The sequence below is a fragment of the Hipposideros armiger genome, unplaced genomic scaffold, assembly GCF_001890085.2.
Source record: "Hipposideros armiger isolate ML-2016 unplaced genomic scaffold, ASM189008v1 scaffold_230, whole genome shotgun sequence".
Classification (NCBI taxonomy): Eukaryota; Metazoa; Chordata; class Mammalia; order Chiroptera; family Hipposideridae; genus Hipposideros; species Hipposideros armiger.
The window spans coordinates 48,926-71,148 of record NW_017731580.1 but is presented as its reverse complement, the minus strand read 5'-3'; the positions used below and the strand labels follow the sequence as shown (position 1 = coordinate 71,148).

The following is a 22,223-nucleotide window of genomic DNA, read 5'->3' as shown; positions in this document are numbered from 1 at the left end:
CAATTAAAATAGAAAGATAAAGGGAATAAGAAACACACACACACACACACACACACACATACTATATATACATCAGATAGAATATCTGAGTGTTCTGATGCTCAAGAACTGCTAAAGGGGGAAAAAGGGAGAGCAGAGTAACATATGCTGGGAGAAATCGGGACCTTAAATATGGGGGGATACTGTTCCTTTTTTAATATAATAAAGCAAGCCATTTTTATTAGAAAAAAGTCTGTAAGTTATAAACCCATTGTCATCACATGGGTTTGTGTTATAATAAAGGAAAGCTTTCTCGGGTTCATCATATTTAACCTGACTTTCACCTAGCCAAGGGCATGATAAGGCAGAATTGAAGAGGTAATCACTAGTTCCTGAGAGGGGCTGATGGCAAGACCGCAGTGAGCTTGGTATGGGGCGGGGTGGTGGGCTAGTGAGCTTGGTATGGGGCGGGGTGGTGGGGCAGCTGGTGGCAGCACTGGTGGAGAAAGAGGTTAGTCAGTCAAGCAACAGACATCCCCCAGTCCACTCCCTGGCAAGAACATGAAAATTACCAAATCTTTCTCTGGTTTTAGTTTCGCATACTTAAGAACTGATTTTCAAGACAAAGATATAAGCAGTCAATCTTATCTCAACCACAGAAAAACACATTGAAACAAGAACAGAAAAAGTCCTCACATACATTCACATACCACCACAATGTTGTATGCATCTTTATAAATGTGATACTTAAAAAAGTATAAAAGGATGACTCACTATTCACTGCAGGAGACAATACCCTAAAAGCAGGATGTCAGCTGCCCAACTTCCTTTCATAGCCTGTGCTCTCCTTTAGGGGGGAAGTGAAGTTGCATTTTACCAAAATTCCTGTTTGTCTAACAAATAAGCAAGATTCTTCTTTTGCGTTTGCTTGATCAAATAATCATTAGCGAATCTGATTGGACACCTGGTCAAATAAAATATGCATATATCTGAAACTTACCTTCAGGTGAAGAGCCTTGCTTTTGGGAAAAGACAGCATTGACCCTACTCTTCTTACTGATATCGCTGTTCACAGACAAGCTTGACTGAATCTTCCTGTGCATTTTTTGAGTAACAGGTGCTGAAAGTCTCCGAGTGTCTGCGGGCGCGCGTCTGGCCCCGTGGGGAATCCCGTTGCCATTGCGCAGACCTTGGTGGCACGCCTTCATCTTGCCTGTTTGCTCCTCACTCGGTTCCTGTGCGGAAGTGGCACGCTGAGGCAGGCGCTGAGGTTGGGCTAAATTAAAAAACGGGAAAAGTTTATGTGGTTACAACAGAAATTAATATTTGAAAATATCAAAATACATTCAGTAACAGGCTTTCTGGGATTTCACCCATGCTCCTCAAAATGAAGAGGAAAAGAAAAAGTAAAATATGAATAAACATGGACAGAATAACAATACATATTAAATGTAACCTAAATAATAAACAACATAAACAATAACAAATAAACATAGAGAAAGCATCCTTACTAAAAGGAAAAATGAGAAAAGGGCCCTCAAAAGTGACTTTACAAAAAGGCAAAAAGAAAAAGTGGTTTGTTTTTTTAAGCAAATTTAAGTTAGAATTCTGAAAACAATAACCCAACACTCATTCAACAGCAAAAGCGGATTGTTTTCTATGTACCAGGTCCTCTTTGAGAGCTAGAGACACAGAAGTCTCACCCTGCTATCCCTGATAAGGATAACGTACTCAATTATCTTTTGACATAAAAGAAAATGAATTCAGGTATTGAAGCTGGACAATAGTAGAGAAATATAGTTGTTTTTCTTTTTAATTCCATTTTAAACCCTGGAGAAGAACCCTGTTCTATCTTTATTCCTTAATTTCATTTTAAAATAAACCATTTATAAAACTTAGGAGTAGAACTTTCCTAATCTGATAAAACACATCTCCCAAAATAAAATGTCAACACATTAAAAGTGCTCCCATCTAGGTCACAACCAAGAAAAGAATGCCCACTTTCACCCCTCTTATGCAACATTACATTAGAGATCCTGCTGAAAGTTCTAAACACAAAAAAGAAATAACAGGTCTGAGTCCTGAAAAGGAGCAACAAAATTTTTGATACATGTATATAATATAAGAAAATATAAGCCTCGAAAAACTAAGAATTTAAGAAACTATAAGTCTTGAAAAACTAAGAATTTAGCAAGATATTTACAGGATCAATCACATTAAATCAATAAAGTTCCTCTATGCCAACAGTAACCAAATAGAATACAAGAAAAAATTAACTTTTTACAATAACAACAACTAAAATCCTGTAAGTATCTAGGAATTAAGCCAGGAAAAATGGGCATAGATTTTATAACAAAAATTATAAAACATTACTGAAGGACATAAACAAAAACCCTAATAAATGCTGAGAATATAAATATATTAATTCTGGTAATATGTTAATTCTCTCCAATTTATTTAGTGTATAATTGCCATAAAAATTCCAACAGACATTTTTATAGAACTTGACAAGCTAATCCAAAAGTTTATAAGGAAGAGTAATCAAGAATCATGAAGGAAATTTTAAGGAAGAAAAAGAGGATTGTGGGACTTGATTTACTAAATATAAAGTCATATTTAAAAACCCACCATAGCTAAAGCAATCTGGCATTGGTCCAGGCATAGACATATAAACCAGTGGAACGGCAGGAAGAATTCCTCCTGCGAGTATGTATGTGTGTGAGCAAGGTAAGTGCATGTATGCCTCATACAAAGAAATTCCAGATATAGTAAATACCTATACATGAAAAGTAAAGCTCTTTAGCTTCAAAGAAAAATATGAGGCTATTTTAATAGCTTGACACTAAGGAAGGACAAACTAATTTGACCCTTTGGATAATGAATCAAAACCAGCAGGATAACTTCCCATCATTTGTGACACTAGCATTTCTGAACACCCTAACAGATTCTGGTCAGTTCCTCTATCTCATGCCTAGACTCCTCTGCAGCTAGGAGGCAGATGTGTGACAGAAGTATGCTTCTACCAAGAAGTATACTTCTAGAAGACCAAGCAGAAGTATGATTCCCATGCAGAAGTGACCAAGGCGCAATTGCGGCAGCCACACCAGGGAGACAGTGAAAAGGGCACTTGATGGTCCTGGCAGTGGGTGTGGTCTGACGGCCACTTCCTAGCAGACCAGACAGTCAGCAGCATGATCCTTGGCTGTGTAACTCTTGGGAGAGTCTCTGTGCTGCTAATGCATTTATTATCTATTTAAGTTAGCCAAAATTAATTCTAGTTTTCGCAGCTAAGAGCCCTGGTCTCTCTCCAAAAGTTATGTGTTTATGCTGGGTAAGCAATGAGATTACTAAAATGAACAATTTACCTTGATTGCGTAGCTCCTAAGCAAAGCTATCAGTCATAGATAGCATTTCAATTAAAAACAACAGAACAACAAAAGCCATTCATTGTCAAAATTCACTATTTTATAATTTCCTGGGATTTCAAAATCTAAAACTGCTGTTTTAATTAGTCCTCTTTTCCATGTATGATTATGAATAGTTACAAAATGTAAATTAAATCTGAATATTAGAACTCTTCAATTTAGAAAACATATTGCATGCGAAGCCATACAGTTATACATGGCAATGGTGATGTCCAAAAGGGACTGATTATCTGTGACGTGGGGACTAGCGGAGACTGGGTATATATTTCTGACAAAGGAGACACTTTGCATTTAGCATGGTTTTGGCACACATTGTTTACCTCTCTTCTTGTTCACATATCATATGTCTCTTTAAGAAAAATATCAAAATATTCTACTCATGAATGTATACATTTCAAGAAAAAGACATTCATTTTATTACTTAAAAGGCATGCTTTCATACCAAGTGTATTAACATTAACACTTGATTTATAAAACTAATATATGCACACCTTTTAGTGTTTCAGTTTAGTAATAAGCAAAGAGTAATTCTCTAAAAATTAAATATTTGGGAAACCACAAAGTATGGTATAAAATGTATCAAAATATTTTGTTTTTCCCCTAACTCCTGATGAAAAGGAAAAAAGGAGAAAAAGTCACTTCTCTGTTAAAAGCAATATATGCCCTTGTCATCACTAAAATCAGCAACCGAGCATCTGCAAAAGGAGATCTATTTCTTGGGGTGAGCAATCATTTGATCTAGAGATGAATTTGCTGCTCCTGTAACTTCTTGTATCAACTAGAATGACACCCTAATGACTGCTATTGAAAATAAAGCTCATTATGCATGTTTATTGAAAAGGATGCCAAAGAAGACAGTTAAACCTAATTTGGTGTTCTTTTCAGAGCACTTTTCCAGTAACCTCACCAAATAAATGGAATGTGTTGGGTCACTTTTTCTCTGAAAAGAATAGTTGAAGAATCTGAGAGCTCGGCTAAGTTGAAATGTCATTGACCAATGCTGGGAGACTTCTTATCAATCAAAAATGTCTGGTCATATTCCATAATCCAAGATAAATTTAAATTTACCATGGAATAGTTAAACAGTCTTAATAAAAATAAAGGTGGTAAAAGACAACTATGTCTTGCCACCATATTCTAAAACTGACAGATCTGACCTTTTTCTACTATCAAAATTGACTATTTGCAAATTACTGGGTATGGCTGGAGTGATATTCAAACATATCCTTAATGATTTATCTACATATCAGCCTTCAAAATGGTATCTACTTCTGTTGGCAGATAAATGATAGTACATTCATTTTTGTTTCACTGTCACCTAATTATTTTTACTATCGTTTGTATTATGGTCAGGTAAGCAAGTACAATATTATCTCTACACTCCAGTTTTTGTTTTTTTTAACATTAAAACTTTCTTAGTTTTATGATTTTGTCAGATGCTTAAGTCAAATCAAAACTGAATAAATCCTAGATGTATTTGGTTATCTCAACAGACATTTATTTTAACTTCATTGATAATTTTTCATGGGTGTGACACGAATCTTACAGCAAAATTGCAAATAAAACCAAGTCGGAAACATGATTTTATTCTCAAATAAAGAACAAAAACATCTGACTCATTAAAACATAACTACTTGGCTCTAAACAGATTTCTTTTCCTTATTGTGTAAAAGTTGTGTATGGCTTTAAAAAAAAAACAGCATGCTAATATGGGAACGACACAATGCTTCTTAAAACACAAGTGATGCCTAGGGACCCTCACTCTCCCTTTAATGACCCACTGCTCTCATTCAGCTGTCTTTCTTTTTTCAAATCTTTACATATGTGACAGCTCTCAAAGTAGACCATACACCATCTGGCATTTTCAGAGGTGTAACTTGTGCAAATTCAGCTCTATTGGGAGCACGCTACCTTCGCCTGCCTTATAAAGGGACAATACAATGTAGAACTTATGAGTTGTTTTGAATTATTCATTTTTTTGCCTGTATATTCAAGAAATTTTACAAACTCTGCATTTTGTACTACATAATCACATGTGTTAAAGGTACAAAGAAACTTTTTGACACCTCTTTTCTACAGAAAGCTGGCATTTTGTTTGATATGTGAACATTCAGGCATCTGTTATATCATTCTAAACAGGATGGGTGCTTCTACAAAAGACCCCATTTTAAACTTACTCTATATGAGCAAAAAAATGTATTCTTGATATTCAGTAACGAATGCAATACACATCAAAATTTCAAATACCGTTATATGAACACTCAGCATCTTCAAATCTGGATAGCATTGGTCACCGCTTACCAAATGTGTAAGGAATTAAAAAAAAATCGTTGCTCATACAATGCAGCATGGTTGTAATTCTAATATCCATGATGAATAGCCACAAATGTCTTAAGAAATACTGTGCTTTAGGTTCAAATGTTTTCAATCAGGAAGGAAACCAATGAATTAGATCTAGCGATTTTCAATAAGAATAATAAATTGGGAGTAATGAGTCAATAGTATGAACTTCTTTTGATAATTTTTTATAAAACCTGGGTGACAATGTAGCTTAGTAATAACTATACTTTAACTGCAGCTGCTGGAGTAGCAGCATAAGCAACATTGTGCTAAAGCATCTAATCTGTGACAACGTGCAAATCATCTGCATCGTTGGTCCATTACATACATCAGATTTAATAAAATTACAGAAGAATTCTCATGCCATTTAGTCAGTTCAAATGGTTGTTGTATGCATACAAAAAATCAAAATGAAATGCCTAGGATTCAAAATTGTCAGTAACAAAATGATCTAAATAGAATATTGGCGGGGGTGGGGGGAGGTGAGAAATGACTTGGTAGAAACTGAAATTACTGTTCCCAGGGATAATTACAAAGATTTTACTGGGTGTCCAGTAACTCTGCTACTCTGTGGTCACTGTGAAACAAACACACACACACAGGCAGTGGTGGGAGGGAAAAAAAAAAAAAGATAGTGTTTTATTATATAAATATATCTAATATGCATCTATGTACAATAACAGCTTTAACTTACTTCAACATTCACTAATATAACAAAAATCATATTACTTTATTGTTATAANGCAGAAGTATGATTCCCATGCAGAAGTGACCAAGGATGATGGAATTTTCATCGGAAAATTCAAGCAATCAAAATAAAATAAACCTACACCTGGCTAAGCTCCATAGCCTAACAGCGAACTTATGGATGGGACATTGTACAATATATTTAGTCATATTCATTTGTGTTTCATGCTCCTCATGCCCTGCAAACCCAACCTGGAACAGATTTTATGATAGGATCAGGGTTATAAGAGACTTCACTCATCCATCTTTGTGGTGGGCCATAAGTGTACGTGTGCATGTGAGAGGGGAAAATGAAGACATGAAAAGGGAGAAGAGAAAGAGGGATTGTAGACCTACATTTCATTTATATGCTATTGATTTTCCTCTTCCTTTACATATTGCTTATGAAGCTGCAGTCTTACATCAGAAATAAATTCACACATGATATTAGAAGCAAATAATGAAAAATTTTATAAAAATTCCGAGAGCAATTTCAAGTTGGACTGATATGCAAATGCTACCATTCTTGATAATAAGTAAATATCAAATGGAAAATAAGAGGTGAGGGGTATGATAAGTAAATTCAAATGTATAAAACAAGTGGATTTCAATTGCATTCAGTTATTTCACCCAATCACCTAGAAGCAAAGACTCTTTAAAGAAAATTGCATTGCCTCCCAACTCCTTGGAGAGCCAGTTAGTTAACAGCCTACCTATGCTTCAGAGATGACCATGCGGCTAACATGTCAAACTCATTTTAAAGTGTCAATCATGCCCCTTTCAATCTAATTAGTTTGGAAAGTAGTGTCACTGACCTGGAACTATGCAGACCATTTATTATCATATCATTTGATCAGCCTAACACTTGAGTTTGAGACACCTGTAGCCAAAATGCAATGTCCTTTCTCCCACTCATTACCGGGAACTCTCAGTACAATTTCCTATTTACAACTCAATTTACCTCTATGCATAAGCATGGCCAACTTCACAGAGGCATCCACAGAATTTCCCTTATTTAAGATGTCATGCCAATTAAAATAGAAAGATAAAGGGAATAAGAAAAAAAACNATTTACTGAGCACTTATGAGAAGCCAGGCATCAAGCTGTGTGCTGGGAATTAAGAATAAGAGACGGTCTTTGCCTTCAGTGAGATTATATTTTAGTGCAGGAAGACAGGCAGGAAAACAGATAAACTGCAGTACCATTTCGCATGTGGAGGGTACTGTGGGGACCCAAAGAAGGGGCAATTAGCCCCAAATTGGGACATCAGAATATGACGCCTGAGTTAAAGTCTGAAAAATATGTGCCCGGGTCAAGGAGGCAAAGAAAGCTATGAAAACATTCTAGGCTGAAAAGCAAAGACATGGAGCTGTGTTACTTAATTGCGTGTGCAGGGACCCCCAGCATCTCAGTGAAGGTACAATGTCACATGCAAGGGCCCAGATCAGGGTGTACAGAACAGGAGAGGAGGGGAGGCCACGAGGTCAAGGAAAGACACTTCTACCATTTTACCAGGGACTCTTAAGGAATGAGGGGTGGGACATATGTGACTCGCCTATAGGGCTTTTCAAACTGTCCTTGCTCAACTGTGGTATATCCCCACCCAGGCTGTCACCCAGAAAGTTGTGGCTGTAGTCCTACTGCGGGTGTGGTGTCCTGTCTCTATGGTCTGTTGAGCAAAACTGCTACACTAGGAATACAAGGGGAAACACTGAAAGGGGGCAGAAAGGGGGGGGTCTAAAAAGGAGACAGAGAAAGGTCACAAACGTAAGAAGCCAAAAGACTACTTTAAAGAAAAGGAAGGATCAAGAATGCATAAAATCAGAGAACTGGGCTGAATTCCTGCCACAGGTCCAACGCCTTCCTGAAGAGCTTGTCAGCACCCCCAGGTCAACAAGTCTAACCCAGGTCATCCGCTCTATCTGTGGTCATGGTTCGTGACCAAAGTACAGAAATACTGGAAAGGTAAGCAGGGTGCAGCGGCAGTGTTCTCACAGGAGAGAAGGGGGCCCGGGGTTACCTGACTGGGCTGTGGCATTTCTGCATCACGGAGAGAAAAGAAGGTATAACGTTTGGAAGAAATATACAGAGTAACTGATATAAAGTGGTGTGCTTCAGAGACCCACATACACCTGGCAGGGCATCCCAGACNAAAAAAAAAAAAGATAGTGTTTTATTATATAAATATATCTAATATGCATCTATGTACAATAACAGCTTTAACTTACTTCAACATTCACTAATATAACAAAATCATATTACTTTATTGTTATAATGTAAATTTAGGTTAAAATCAACTAAAATAAATGCACTAGTGTGCAATTCTGTTCATCAGCTTGATGCAAACCTCTTGCAGAGGGCAGATTGGGTGGCTCCTGCACCCTAACACCGACAAAGCTCCTGCGACTTTCTCCCTCTGCTTCTTTAGTGCTCCTCCAAGAGCCTCCTGAAACCTTAGTGCTCCTCCAAGAGCCTCCTGAAACTTTTTATTTATCTCTTTGAACTTATGAATTCTTTCATCATATATTATATTTTCCATCTTCATTTTATTGTCTATATTAATATATTGAAATATATTTTGGAATTGTGACATTTTTTAGAACACTGATCAATTTGAAAAACCCAACCAAATTCTGTGACTACATGCCTGGGAACTCATGTAGACCTAAGAGAAGTGATTGTCTTATGATGGTCTCACACATCTAACAGCATTTCGACAGTAATTCAGGTTTCATGATTGCAAAATAAATCACCAGGTGGCAGGGGAAGGAGGTACTTCTCCCAAAAACATGAGGATGAAAGTTGAGAAATTGTTTGGAGAATCAACCATTTTTCTGCATTTGAAAAAGAACATTTATAAAGTACTTAAACATATGTACAGCCTGGAGGGGGAGACTCCCAGCTTGTCACAATGCATTTCCCCTGGGTCCTGGGTGCTTGGCTAACCCATAACCCTGCTTTCCTTGCAACTTGGTTCAGCCCTGCACTCAGGTTAGTGCTGAAGTAAAAAGAGCAGACATTATTTCGGCCCCTTCTAGGCCTTAGGACCTGGGCGTGTCCTCCCTATGCCTTCTTTCTTGCTCTTGGCAGCAACCCAGCTCTGACCACAGCTGAGGGAAATATCTTAAGGGATGCCACAGAAACCAAACAGAAGGGATGTGCACGGCAGCAGGAAGGAGTCTGTCCCCGACGTAGAAGGGTCACCTCACACTACTACATAAAAGAGAAGCTTTTATTTAGCCATGGGATAAATGCTGGGATCCATTGCTACAAAACACGAATAGCTTATACCAAGGCCCGCTAACCAGTATGTATGGTATATATACATATAGTACACCTAAACTACCCCGAGTCCAAATGACCCAAAGACACTGCATGTAACTGCAAAAAAAAGAAACAATACATTAGTAGCAGTAGAAAGACGACAGCCAAGTCCACGCCTGAGGCGGACCTCGGAAAGCGGCCACTCAGCTTCGCGAGGCAGGAGATGATTGTTACCGAGGGGCGACACTGGGCCGTGTGGTCCGGGAGGAAAAGTACCCAGCTACACTCCTCCAATGGAGGACCACTTTGTAACTCCCTAAATCTCTCTCCTTCCGGGGCTGGGAGGAAGGCAGGCAGGCAGCCCACCATCCTGCTTTGCCCAGGACGCAGGGCCGGGCCGGGGTGTGAACCCTCCAGTTTGAAACCCAGGTCAGTCCCAGGCCAACTGGACGCGCAGGTCACTTTTACATCGGAAGCAATTTGTGCCCAGGTGCTTCCTCACACAAGACACTGGTAACAGCAGGGGTTGGCGCGTACAGGCTTTGAACAAAGCCCACAGGGTTTGGAATCAGAACCTGAGAAACTTCCTACCCCTCACTGGGTTTCAGGACCCGCCCTGGTGAAACGAGAGAGGTGACGGTCCGGTGGTTTAACCTCGGGGCTCCGTCCCCTTTCCTTACCCTCCCACCTAATTGTCCCTCCCGTTTCTTTTGAGTTTACTATTTGGCTTGTATTTTTTTTATCCTGTGTTCCCAGGTTTGTTTGTTTTTTTCTCTATAGATCAACCCAAAACCTTCTTGTAAATAAACAGTTTTCAAATAAATATACAAACATTACCTTTCATTTTTCAGAAGAAATTACAACTTGACAGAAAAATAAAATCAAAAATAAAGATTAAGAAAAGTAATCGGCATTTTCTTTTAAGATTTGCACGTGCTACTAAAAAGTCCCCAGACAGTACACCAATAAATAACAAAAATCTTCATTATATCCCCAAGGGTAGCTTTACTCTAATGCTTGCTTTTATCCTCACAAGAATGCCGGCTACTGTACATCCTAGTTTCTTGCTACACCAACCAGGATAATAGGGGCCCACCACTCACTCATTTGAGGTACTGTCGGTGTAAGGCAGCAGGTTTCACTACGGATCGCTGTCTGTAAGCTTGACTTACATAAACGCCACACTGCCTTCCCACCTGAAGATGTCATTCTGTTTGCTGTACTAGCCCCCTTTTCCTCTGACTTAACTGACAAAGCTGCCCTCTGCTTAAAATCATTTATAATTGTATATCTAAATGAATGTATCTGCACCTAATTTTACAGAAGATAAATAGCCTAAACAGTGTTTTTGTATGATAGAAAACATGAATTCAATAAAAAGAGAACACGAAGGAACCATCTTCCAAAAACCTATTTTACATACTGAAATTTTTATATGGTAACGTCACAAGAAATAAAGTCTTCATGTTTTTTTGAAGAATCACTCCTGAATTTTCTAATAGGTAATAATGGGTATATTCAGGACAAATATATATATATATATATATATATATATAAAAGGCATTTCTTTTGCTTTTTAAAAAGAATCAATTTGTGGGTGCCAAAACTTTGAAAACCCTACTGTAACTGTGGTATGTCTCAACAAACAGAAGCTTTCCTCAATTCTAAAACAATAGCAAGGTTATTTCAGGTAGCTAACTACTCATACTTCAGTCTTTTTTGTTTGTTTGTTTGTTTAAGGTATACAAAGCAATGTAATAGTTAGACATTTACTCCCCTTACAAAGTAATAACATGCTCCCCAAGTCTACTACCCTGCTAACATCATATATAGATGTTACAATTCCATTGATGCTATTCCCTATGCTGTACTCCACATCCTGTGACTATATGTACATACATATACATGTATAATTATATATATATATATATATATATATTTAGTATATATATTTAATTATAGTTGACATTCAGTATTATTCTACTTCAGCTTCAGGTATAGAGCGCATTGGTCAGACATCTACACAGTCTATGAAGTGATCACACTGATAAGTCCAGTGCCCATCTGACACCTTATATAGTTCTTTACAACATTATTGATTATATTCCCTATACTGTATTTCACATCCCTGTGACTATTTTGTGACTACTAACTTGTACTTTCTAATCCCTTCACCTTCTCCCCCATCTCCACCTCCCCTTCCATCTAGCAACCATCAGATGTTCCCACCTATATATCTGAGCCTATTTCTGTTTTGTTTGTTCGTTTATTCTGTTCTTTAGATTCCACATGTAAGGGAGATCATATGGTATTTGTCTTTGTCAGTCTGACTTATTTCACTCAGCGTAATATCCTCTAGGTCCATGTTGTTGCAAATGATAAGATTTCATTCTCTTTTATGGCAGAGTAATACTCCATTGTGTAAATGTACCACAATTTCTTTATCCAATCCTCTATTGATGGGCATTTCAGCAGTTTCTATATCTTGGCTATTGTGAATAGCGCTGCAATAAACACAGGGGCGCATATATTTTTTTCGAATTAGTGTTTTGGATTTCTCTGGATAGATACCCAGGAGTGGAATTGCTGGGTCATACTTCAGACCATTAGTTAGACATTTCTTAGAACTTGCTAGTGTTTCACCACAAGGTTTGTAGGAAAAGATGAAAATTAATTATTCATCTTAAAAAACACCTGATTGTCTATCACAATGGGATAAGATATATTCAAGCATCATCTTTTTAAATAACATGTCAGATATACTTTAGTTAACCAAGTTCAACATCTACAAACATTAAGCAATGTATGCTACAGTAAAGATAGGGTGGTTAACAGCTACGAAAACCCCAGATGTTTGAAACTTCAGAATTCTCCCAGAGACTTTACAGACTGATTTCAGCTTTCAAAGACCAGAAAGCATGTAAACACACTCCCCACCAGGAAGCATGCAGTGCTCTTGGGTTTTGGCCTAACATGCATGTTGACACACGTGGACGATGCAGAAAAGCTTTGTGATACAGGTCCCAGCACCCAGTCCTGCCTTTGCATGCTGTTAGCCCCCTCCATGTGAGCAGAGCTGACTGGCAAGGCAAAGACCCAAGTCAAAAAACTGGAAACCAAGAAGTGGTCTAGGACAGAAACCTGCATCAGTAGTAGGCTGTTGAAATGTGCTATTAGCTAAGAAAAGGCAAGAACAGGGAAAATGAGATCATCACTCCATCCCAGGCTCGAGAATCAGTGGTCAGTATACAACAGTAGTGAAGTGCTTAGTGAAAACTCTCATCAGCTACCATCCATCAGTTCCTGAGACACAGGTCGTGTGCATACTAAGGCTGAAGTTTTAGGGTAACTGCAGGAAACTATTCACATGTCAGGATACCAGACTGCTTATGGCTTTCAGTAGCTGCTGTAATAACTCAACAAACTGCATTCCAACTGGCCAAGGTCAAAGCCAGCTGGAAAAAGAAGGCAACTCTATTGTGAAATTGTTTTTACCTGCAAGCCACACAGCCCTGGGCAGCAGCAATCAAGTAAGTCTTATATTGTATAACCCAGGAAGGTATCTCCTCCGTACTGACAAGTGTCCAAATGCCTCCTCGCCTGAGTGTGGGCCTTGGTGAGGACAAAAGGGCTGGCTTTCCGCCCCCACCTGCCTTGCACAGTTCATGTACACGACTACAAGCACGAGCCCTGGGACCAGGGACGTGGAACCACCAAAGTTCAGATGTGTGTGCATGTTACCTGGGTTTCAGCTAAAGGATTATTTGTTACAGTCTAAATTTAGTGCGCTGATTAGGGAAGTGTGAAAAATGGAACGGGCTGTGAGGCGGGAGCAGGAACTGTGGAAGCCGAAAGCTCCAGGCTGTCTCGAGTGCCTCCCCAGCGCCGGTCTGTAGTTCACAGAACTTCTTCACAAGGGAATACAGCCTGGGGAAGGGCAGCCGAGGTCAAGCCTCTCCACCCACAGAAGCAGAGCGAGTGATAGGAAGCCATTAAATTGAGACCAAAGGAAACAGAGGAGCCCAGAGCTCAAACACAAAAGTGGCAAGGCAGTGGGCCAGAGTCAAAGGTCCTCATTTGGCACACTTTTTGGTGGCAGTTACCAGAATGCAAAGTCCTCCACCACCACCTCCAAATAAAGGAATCGGGTGTTAACAAAGATGTTAAAGAAACTATGCTGCTCGAAAAATCCCTAGTTTACCAAATAAAGAGCTGTGACTGTTCCACCCTAAGGCAATCCCTGAATCTAAGTCATTGTTATCAACAAGCAAAGACCTAAGGCCCAGGCAAAAGAATCCTCCCCAAGCCCTTCTCAGAGACAGCAGGCTGTGAAGCACCAACAAAGGGAGTCTTAGCAGACAACCCCGGGGTAAGACATCCATTGGCCACAGAACCCAGAACTAGGTCAGGGAAAACTCACTAGAGGTGCTTATGACGTCCCTGCCACGTCATCTTCTGTACTGTCCTTAGCCAACTCGACATTCCCTTGACCAGTACCATACTTGAAAAGTTACTGCTCAGCCGTCCCATATTTCCTTCACCATGGATACTCACACATATTTTAAGCCATATATTGCAGGATCATGAGAAGCTACATCCAATCTTGATCAAAATTAAAGAGAGAATGATCACCCAGAGTCTATGGATCAGGGAGTGCGTGACACTAGCTCTAGATTCATCATCTGGATGTGACTGATTGGTGTCACATGAGACAGACACATAGCACACACACATTTGTTTGGAGGATAACTGGATTTCATTCAGTGGGAATATTTTGATATTAGATGTATGGGGACAAAAGTGCCTGTGTGTGTATGCACATAAATGTGTGCTGGTCAGCCAAGAACTGGCCCACTCTTGGTCCATCCAATGTCACCCCACTTGCTCTGATAGCAGCACAGTTAGTAACGTGAGCAGGAGCTCAATTCACTGACAACCCTTCAGGAAATGAAGCACTTTAAGTCACATACACTTTGTACACGGAGCTTAACAACACGGGGCATTTACTGACTTGATTATAGAGCAAGCACCTTCAGGACAAGAGTCTGTTGTCCTGGAGTCCCATCACCTCACTGGGCACATCCCGCTGACAGGGAGCCTCGCGCAGCACGCAGCGCCCAGTGGACACCCGGTGAAAAGTAACTGGTGATGATGAATTATATGAGCTTTTAAGCTGTCACTTGATCCCAGTATGTAACAACCTTCTTGAATAAATCAAGCAACAGTTTGGTATTCAATACCATTATAAACTTCATCCTTCACCTTCCTGAGTCTGGGGAATTGCTGTAAAAGCATAATATGAGGATGGTGCAGCTAGAGCAAGGATTCAAGAAATTCTCTGTTATAACAAGGGAATTAAAGATTCAGTTACAGATAGCATAGTATGTGTAGGGAAATGCATCAAAAATACTAGTTAAGTGACCTTTTTGAAAACAGCAGAAGAAAAGTCAGTACCAAATTATGTATCTAAAAGTTTTTCCTCCTCCCTATAATGAAAGTAAATCCAACTTAATGTACAAGTAAAACTGGTTATCTCCTTGAGGTTAGAGCAGTGGAAATGCAAACGAAATCCCACTTAGAAGACTCGGAATTAGGTGGAGGAAACTATGAATTGCTAACTGAACATTTAAAAGTAAATGTATTTCCAGTAGCTTACACGCGGTAAATCAGAAGAAAATAAAATCCCGTCATTATGAATTCCCTAGAGCTCACAGCCCTCAAAGTTCATTGCTGAGTGTTTGTTATTCGGAGAGTTTTTCACTCCTCAATAAATTCCTTTAAGATGTGGCCTGAGACAAAAACCTTTGTGCCTTAGTCCTAGTAACAACTCTCATTATAGATGCAGCTTTCTCTGACATACACAATCTGAAAATTTAGGACGCCAAGCAAAGTTCTAAGAATTGACTCTCAGACCTGGTTGGTCTTAATGATCATGCCCAACCCCTGTGCATTTCACCATGAGGAAGGAATGCACAAGCTGCTTATCCCACATAAATAACAATATTCAGAAAAATGGTGCAGTAAGTTATCCAAACCTGCGGACGGAGATTCACATATATGAATTTCAAGTTCTTTTTTATATGTGAACAATAGATTACAGTTTAAAGATAATGGAATGCTTTCAATATGTAAATGAATAAGTAAAAATGACACTATTTGCTCAATATTCTCATCTTATCTTTTCCTAAGGTGAAACCTCTCCACTGTCCCCCACCCTCCTTAAAGGGCTGCTTTAAAATTTGGGGACTGTATAGATTTTTGTCTTTATTAATGTATCAAGACCACTTTAACCTTTGTGGGAATAAAATGTTACTCAAACATAAACACCAGGAAATGGCTAAACACAGAGGAACAAACACATTAACCATTTTGAAATATTAACGTGAGTGAAACTCTGTACACAAATATTTCTTCCTCTAATTTTGCATTACAACCCACTAAATCTGTCAATCAATAGTTGGCTGCAAACTAAAGTTATTATAAAACATCTGTTGAATACGTATACTCCAGTGTCAGTCTCTGTCCTAGGCATAAGGGATGCAACAGTGAACAGTATTTACTAACAGCTTGCCCGCACAGAGCTTACGGATATTTATTATCTAACGTAACAAGAAATAGAAAGATAGGGCAGCTCTAGAGCAATTAATTTTGCAGCTTCTGTATTTGCACTGTCATCCGTGGCATGTCCACTTTCCCATCTGACGAGCCCCCTCATAGCTTTAAGACTCTTGGACACGGCTCCAGACATCCCATCCACAGATGACAGCCTTGAAACAAGAGGGTGATCTTTCCAACCATCTTTTTAAGAACATGCAAATGCCTTTCCCAGAAATACTCCAGGAGCTGTCCCATTGGTCAGCCGTGGGTCACATGCTCACCCCAAAGCGCCTTCCTCTCTTTCCCTGAGAAAAATCTGTTTAAAGGTCTGCCCTCTCCACCACACTGCGTGCTCCTCTGTAGGAAGAAACATGTTCATTCGTTCATATAGTGCCTCAGTGAGCATGTACTAAGTGCTGTATCCAAGTGCCCAGGACTTCTGAATATCTGCTCCAGCACTTAGAAGAGTGGTCACTTAGAAAAATGAATGAAGGAATGATAGAAGGAAACGATAATGATCATTCTACAGGTCACAACGGTAGTCATTTAAATAAGTCTTAATAAGGACAGACTGCTTACCTAGAAAAGTAAACAAGGAAAACATAAGCACAACTGGCTTCGGCTGCTACTCCCTGGTAACAGCTTCTTCTATTTCACCCAGGTGGTTTTCCAAACCTCCAGCGAGTACCTTCATCTTCCAACCCCCCATAACTATTCCACATACACTGTGTAATTCATAAGGCCAGTTATTATTTGTAATTCAACTAAATTAGAAAAATGACAGTGTCAAATTTATTCATCACCGTAGACGTCATATTAATTTCATCAATATTTAGAAGAACATTACTCAGTTTTCCAACAGTAGACAAAAACCCATGGAAAATAAAAAAAGAACAAACAAAAAAAAACTATAAGAGATCTTAGCACTTGAAGATAGTGGATGGACGTGCCCATCATATCTAAAATTTCTTCTTTATGAGTTATGCATTCTTTTACCAAATATTTATTGAACACCTACTATGTAACAGACACAGTACTACAACTAATTAAATAGACATGAACAAAAAGATATTAAACATGTAATTACACAAACAATAAATAGAACTTACCATTTGAAATTACGGGAATAATTACTGTCAAGGAAAAGCACTACTATCAGAGAATAACAAGGGGAACTATTTGGGTTTGGATAGCTCGGCACGCACTTCAGCAGAGACCTGAGGGGAAGGGGCCTTCAAAGAGAATGTGTAACAGGATTTCAGACCCAGCGAACAGAACCTGCCAGGCCTGGAGGCGGACGAGGTCAGCGCAGTTTTTGAACCGATAGAAACCAGTGTGGCTGGAGAATACTCACACAGTCCTCTGGATGGCCGTTTATTTAATGTCCAATCCAAATTAGAAACATTAACAAATATATTAGAAAAGTCCCAGAATGTGCCCCTGTAAACCCTTCCTGGCAACATTCTTTCTGATGTTGTGCTTCTTTACCATAGAAGCCATTACTATAATGAATGATTTACTTACAAACTCACTCTCAGTTTTACTGACCTGAAGTTGGCGTAAATACTTACTGTGAATCAAGACACTCCCAATAAAAGAGTTCTTAAAAAGTTACAGTAAGGGGCCATCAACTATTATAAATGTAAAATACCACCACCATTTTAAGTATTAAGAAACACTTATGGAAATCTTATCCTTTAATTACTTTCCAAGAAGGAAACACATACATCCACTTCTCTGAAATGTACAAATCTATTATATTAAAATTGGGTGGAAATTGTTTTCAGGCTACAGAGAACAGCATGAATTATTTGATGTTCTTTAACAGTAAAATGAATGGCGGTGAGGGAATCTTGCTACTGTTTTATGGGTCTGCTCAGATTTTAGAAATGAGACCATCACTCTGATTTGTATTTATCCTCGTATTTTATTCCAATTTCTTAAATCAGGTTCCTTTATTCGTTTAAAACACAAGTCTCCACCACTAGCTCTCAACCTTTTTCAACTCCATAGGGTTTATCTGAGCAACACACACCCTTTAGTAATACCTTGTGTGGTTTCAAAAACTACGCTCTCTCTCCAGGGATTCTCCTGTCTTCACTGGAGAAGCATAATTCTAATACTGGAACCACAGATGGGGAGACTGCTGACCAGGGGCGATTTTTATCATAAAGGCAAACTCTTAGGGGAGAACAAATGGGCAATTGGACAGTGAATTGAGTAAGTGTATCTACCTAGGGCCTTAAAAATTCCTATTAATTTCTAGTAATTATTTTCTATTAATATAGCCACCTTTCAAACCCCACAAAAACCACATTGTGGTTTACACATTGCAAGTGGTAACTACATATGCTCATTGATCATCAAAGACTGCTTTCAGAAAACATAGCCCCGCTCCTGCTACTATCTACCTGGGTATCTTTGGAGAAACGATTCATCTCTTTCTGCTTCACTATGTCAACGGAAAACACACAGAGTTGAACACACTAATCTCTAAGGCACCTTCCCTAACTTTATTGCAAACGAATAGGTCCGTGATTCACTGTCAACACGTAGACAAACAATGTACATGACCTAACATCTAGAACACAAGGTGGAAAGAATGCAAGCACCCACTTCTTTAGGGCCTTGTCATTTAGAGGCTAAGCCACCTGGGTAATAGCTATTCACATCAGTATTAAAAGCTTAGTTTTCCAGAGAAAGAAGTGTAAGAGGGTGGCAGTTTAAGAGGGTGTGACACCTTAAATAGGAACATTCATTGGGCACAAGATGAACCTGAAGGGCTAAGAGAAGTGGCTGAGCGCATTTCTGCCACCTACAGCCAACAGTTCCTCATTTAACAGGTTCACAGCCCGCGGCCCTGAGCTCAGGGCTGCTCCTAATGCCAATGGCAGCCAACGGGTAAGATTAAATCTCTTCCATTTTTTTTCCCCAAAATTGGAAAATTAGTGACCAAAAGAGAATACGAAAATGAATATTGTTCTCTGCAGCTTTGTGATATCTGGATCATGACCGTTAATAAGAAGAAAGGACCGCTTAAGGAGAAAGGAGGATGGGACAGTGTGCGTGTCTTGTCACTTAGGCAGTCGATCTCATGGCACCCTGTGGTCACTAGTTTCCATGCTCTGCTGTGCCAGGGCCCAGGGTCTAGAGCCTCCCTGGCTCAATTCTCCAGCACCACTGTCCTGTGTCTTATGAGGGTCTCAGTGGGAGTAACAAGGATGCTCAGATCTGAGGGCTGGAGGAGAACCAGTGGTCTAAGTCTTCTGTATCCAGTCTTCCCACCTATACTCTTTTCCAGTCCTAATTTTATCCCAGCTTCCAAGAGCCCCGATGCCTCCACATTTTGACCCTTTGGGGATAGTACTATATTGTGTCATATTGACACGTTCTGATTTCTCAGAACTACAAAGTCAGCTGTTATTTTTCCATCTACTTTCCTTCCATCTTCCAAAAATTCTTAACGTCTATGACCTACTGTTATTTCCTTTTCTGCTCTCTTAAATTTCTGCATTTTAAAAATTATTAACATTTAAGTGGGATTTCCAAAAAGAAGGGAATGAATATATATGTTCAGTCTGCCATGTTGAGAAAAATATGTTTTGTTTCTTCAAAAACAAACAAAAAATGTCAAGGAAATTTGGCAAAATGTTAACAGTTGTTAAATCTGAGTGGTTGGTACATCGGTGTTTGCAGTATTCTTTTGTGCATTTTATATCTGAGATATGTCATTATATTTAAAACAGAAAATTAATTTTAAAATAAAGAGGGGTCTAGTCACTACAGGGGCTCATTTCCTCATGTTTTTTGTGGGAAACTGTTGATGTGTTTTTGTTTCAGGATCGTATAAAAGAGGCTATCATATCCGTCCTCGAATCTTCCTCCCAACTCCTGGACAGCGGGGGACAGAATCCAGAGGGTTGCGCCCTGCTTTTCTCCACCGGTTCTCCGTGTAGCATCTCTGCATCAGCCTTAAAATGCGGTTAAGGAACAGGTCCCATTCTTTCCAAAGCATAACTCAAAGTAGTCCCCTGCTTCTTCCTTTAACTTAGATACTAGTTACTCTCAGCATTTTGTGTCACTAATAGCCATCTGCAGACCAGACTAACGTTTCCATTTTGATTTTCCTGTTTGACCCTTCACCAACCTCATGAGGTGGTGAGAGAAGGAAATACCTCCATCTATTCTAATAATGCAGAGGTTGGAGCTGAAAGACAAGAGTGACTTGCCCAGTGCCCCACAGCTGATCAGTTTTAGTCAGGAGTAGAGCCCCAGCCATGCACTCCATGCCTCATCTGCCCACACACAGCCTTCCTCTAATGGCTGCAGCGCCTTTACTGTGTCTGACCAAGAGCCTCACTCCCATCAGAAATGGGGCTGGCTAACAAGTCAGGCAAGCTTCGAGGCATTATTCCATTTCCACTTTTCTTCCAAATGCTTTTTTTGGGGGTCTATTTAGAATACGGGAGGTAAGCTAATTGGCTTGCCATATGTGTACCTTCCCTTACTCAAAAAAAAGCACCATGCTGTGTTTGTACCTGTCGTCAGTGACACCTCCAGTTCTTCCAAACTCTTCACGCGTACTCATTAACAGAATGTGAGATTTCAGCAGTTAGTTTGCAAGGCATGCTAGAGTGGATTGCATCAGGCCTGACTGGAAACTTTCGCAGTTGAAGCAGCCCTTATGAAGACTCACAAAAATTAAGTTATCTGAATAACGAACTTCTTTATGACATTTTCCAAGGGACTGAGTTTTAATACTGTGTGCCAAAAAAATATCACAAGGATATGTCGGGGGTGGAGATGCCCATAATAATGAGCCTGGCTTGCAAACAGACCATCCAGAAATATTTTCACATTTGTACTGATATGCAAAGAAGTGAAAATGGCACGGTACCTGCAATTAAAAGGGAAAAGCATAAAACCACCCCAAAATGTTTAACATCATCCTTATCCCCCAAGAAATGCTATTCTAGGACTATAAACTACCCATTTGTTTCAATTCATTGTAATTTAGTGTTTCAAACACTAAAATGGACACTAAAATCTGTCATTATTACTGACCAAGCTATAATCGCACCTACTCGGCCTGCCAGAGCTGTAGATTCTGACTCTATGAGCTCAGTTATCCTATTTTGTTTTTGAGGTCCAATAAGTGGTGGTTGGGCTTTTGTTTGTTTGTTTTTAGTAAAAAAATAAATAAATACATGCAGAAAATGAGCACTCCCACACGTGTGCTTCCTGAACATTAAGTATGCACTGTATAAACTGCTCCATTTAAATATTTTTACTTTAACACTGCAGATGTCATCCGAAAAACAAACCAAATTGAAGACTTCTTCCCAGCGAGTGTTACAGCAAACCCCTCATTTCCTTTCCACTTAAAGGGGATGAGGAACTGATCATGTACCCAGTGTTTATCAAAATAAACAAAACTGAGAGAGCTGATGAGCAAGGAGCGGTGAATCCTTGGCTAAGTAACGGGCTTGTTTCTCAGGAAGAAAACTTCTGAAAACATTCATGACCAACAATGATGAACTGCACCAACTGCAGAGCCCAACGTGAGAAGGTACAGCATTTTCTTCGTGTGTGTCAAAAACTCAGAAGTGGATGGTAACGGGGCTTGCGTGGGGTTTCACACCAGATACACTGTGTATATTATAGCCTAGATTCCACAACAAAACTGGAAGTCGTAAAGGAACTCCTGCAAGGTGGGAAGGATTAGATATTTTACTGTGCAAGAACAATGTAGTTTGGAATATTTATTCCGGTAGCAAAGTAATTCCTTCCATAGAGGCAATTTCTTCACTTTTTACTTAATAAAATCAATTTATTCCAAACTCTGTTCCTCTCGTCCTCCCTCAGAATATATTTATTTCACAACTCAAAGT

At 39.3% G+C, this 22,223-nt stretch overlaps 1 protein-coding gene across 4 annotated transcripts in view; it reads right to left on the bottom strand.

Annotated features, from left to right (window-relative positions):
- MDFIC (MyoD family inhibitor domain containing) overlaps positions 1–22,223 on the bottom strand; it is a 100,281-nt gene that overhangs the window by 44,042 nt on the left and 34,016 nt on the right. For all 4 annotated transcript variants that reach the window (XM_019654775.1, XM_019654773.1, XM_019654774.1 and 1 more), the window contains one exon: positions 980–1,255. In XM_019654775.1, the coding sequence (XP_019510320.1) occupies positions 980–1,255 (276 nt within the window). The remainder of the gene's footprint in view (positions 1–979; positions 1,256–22,223) is intronic.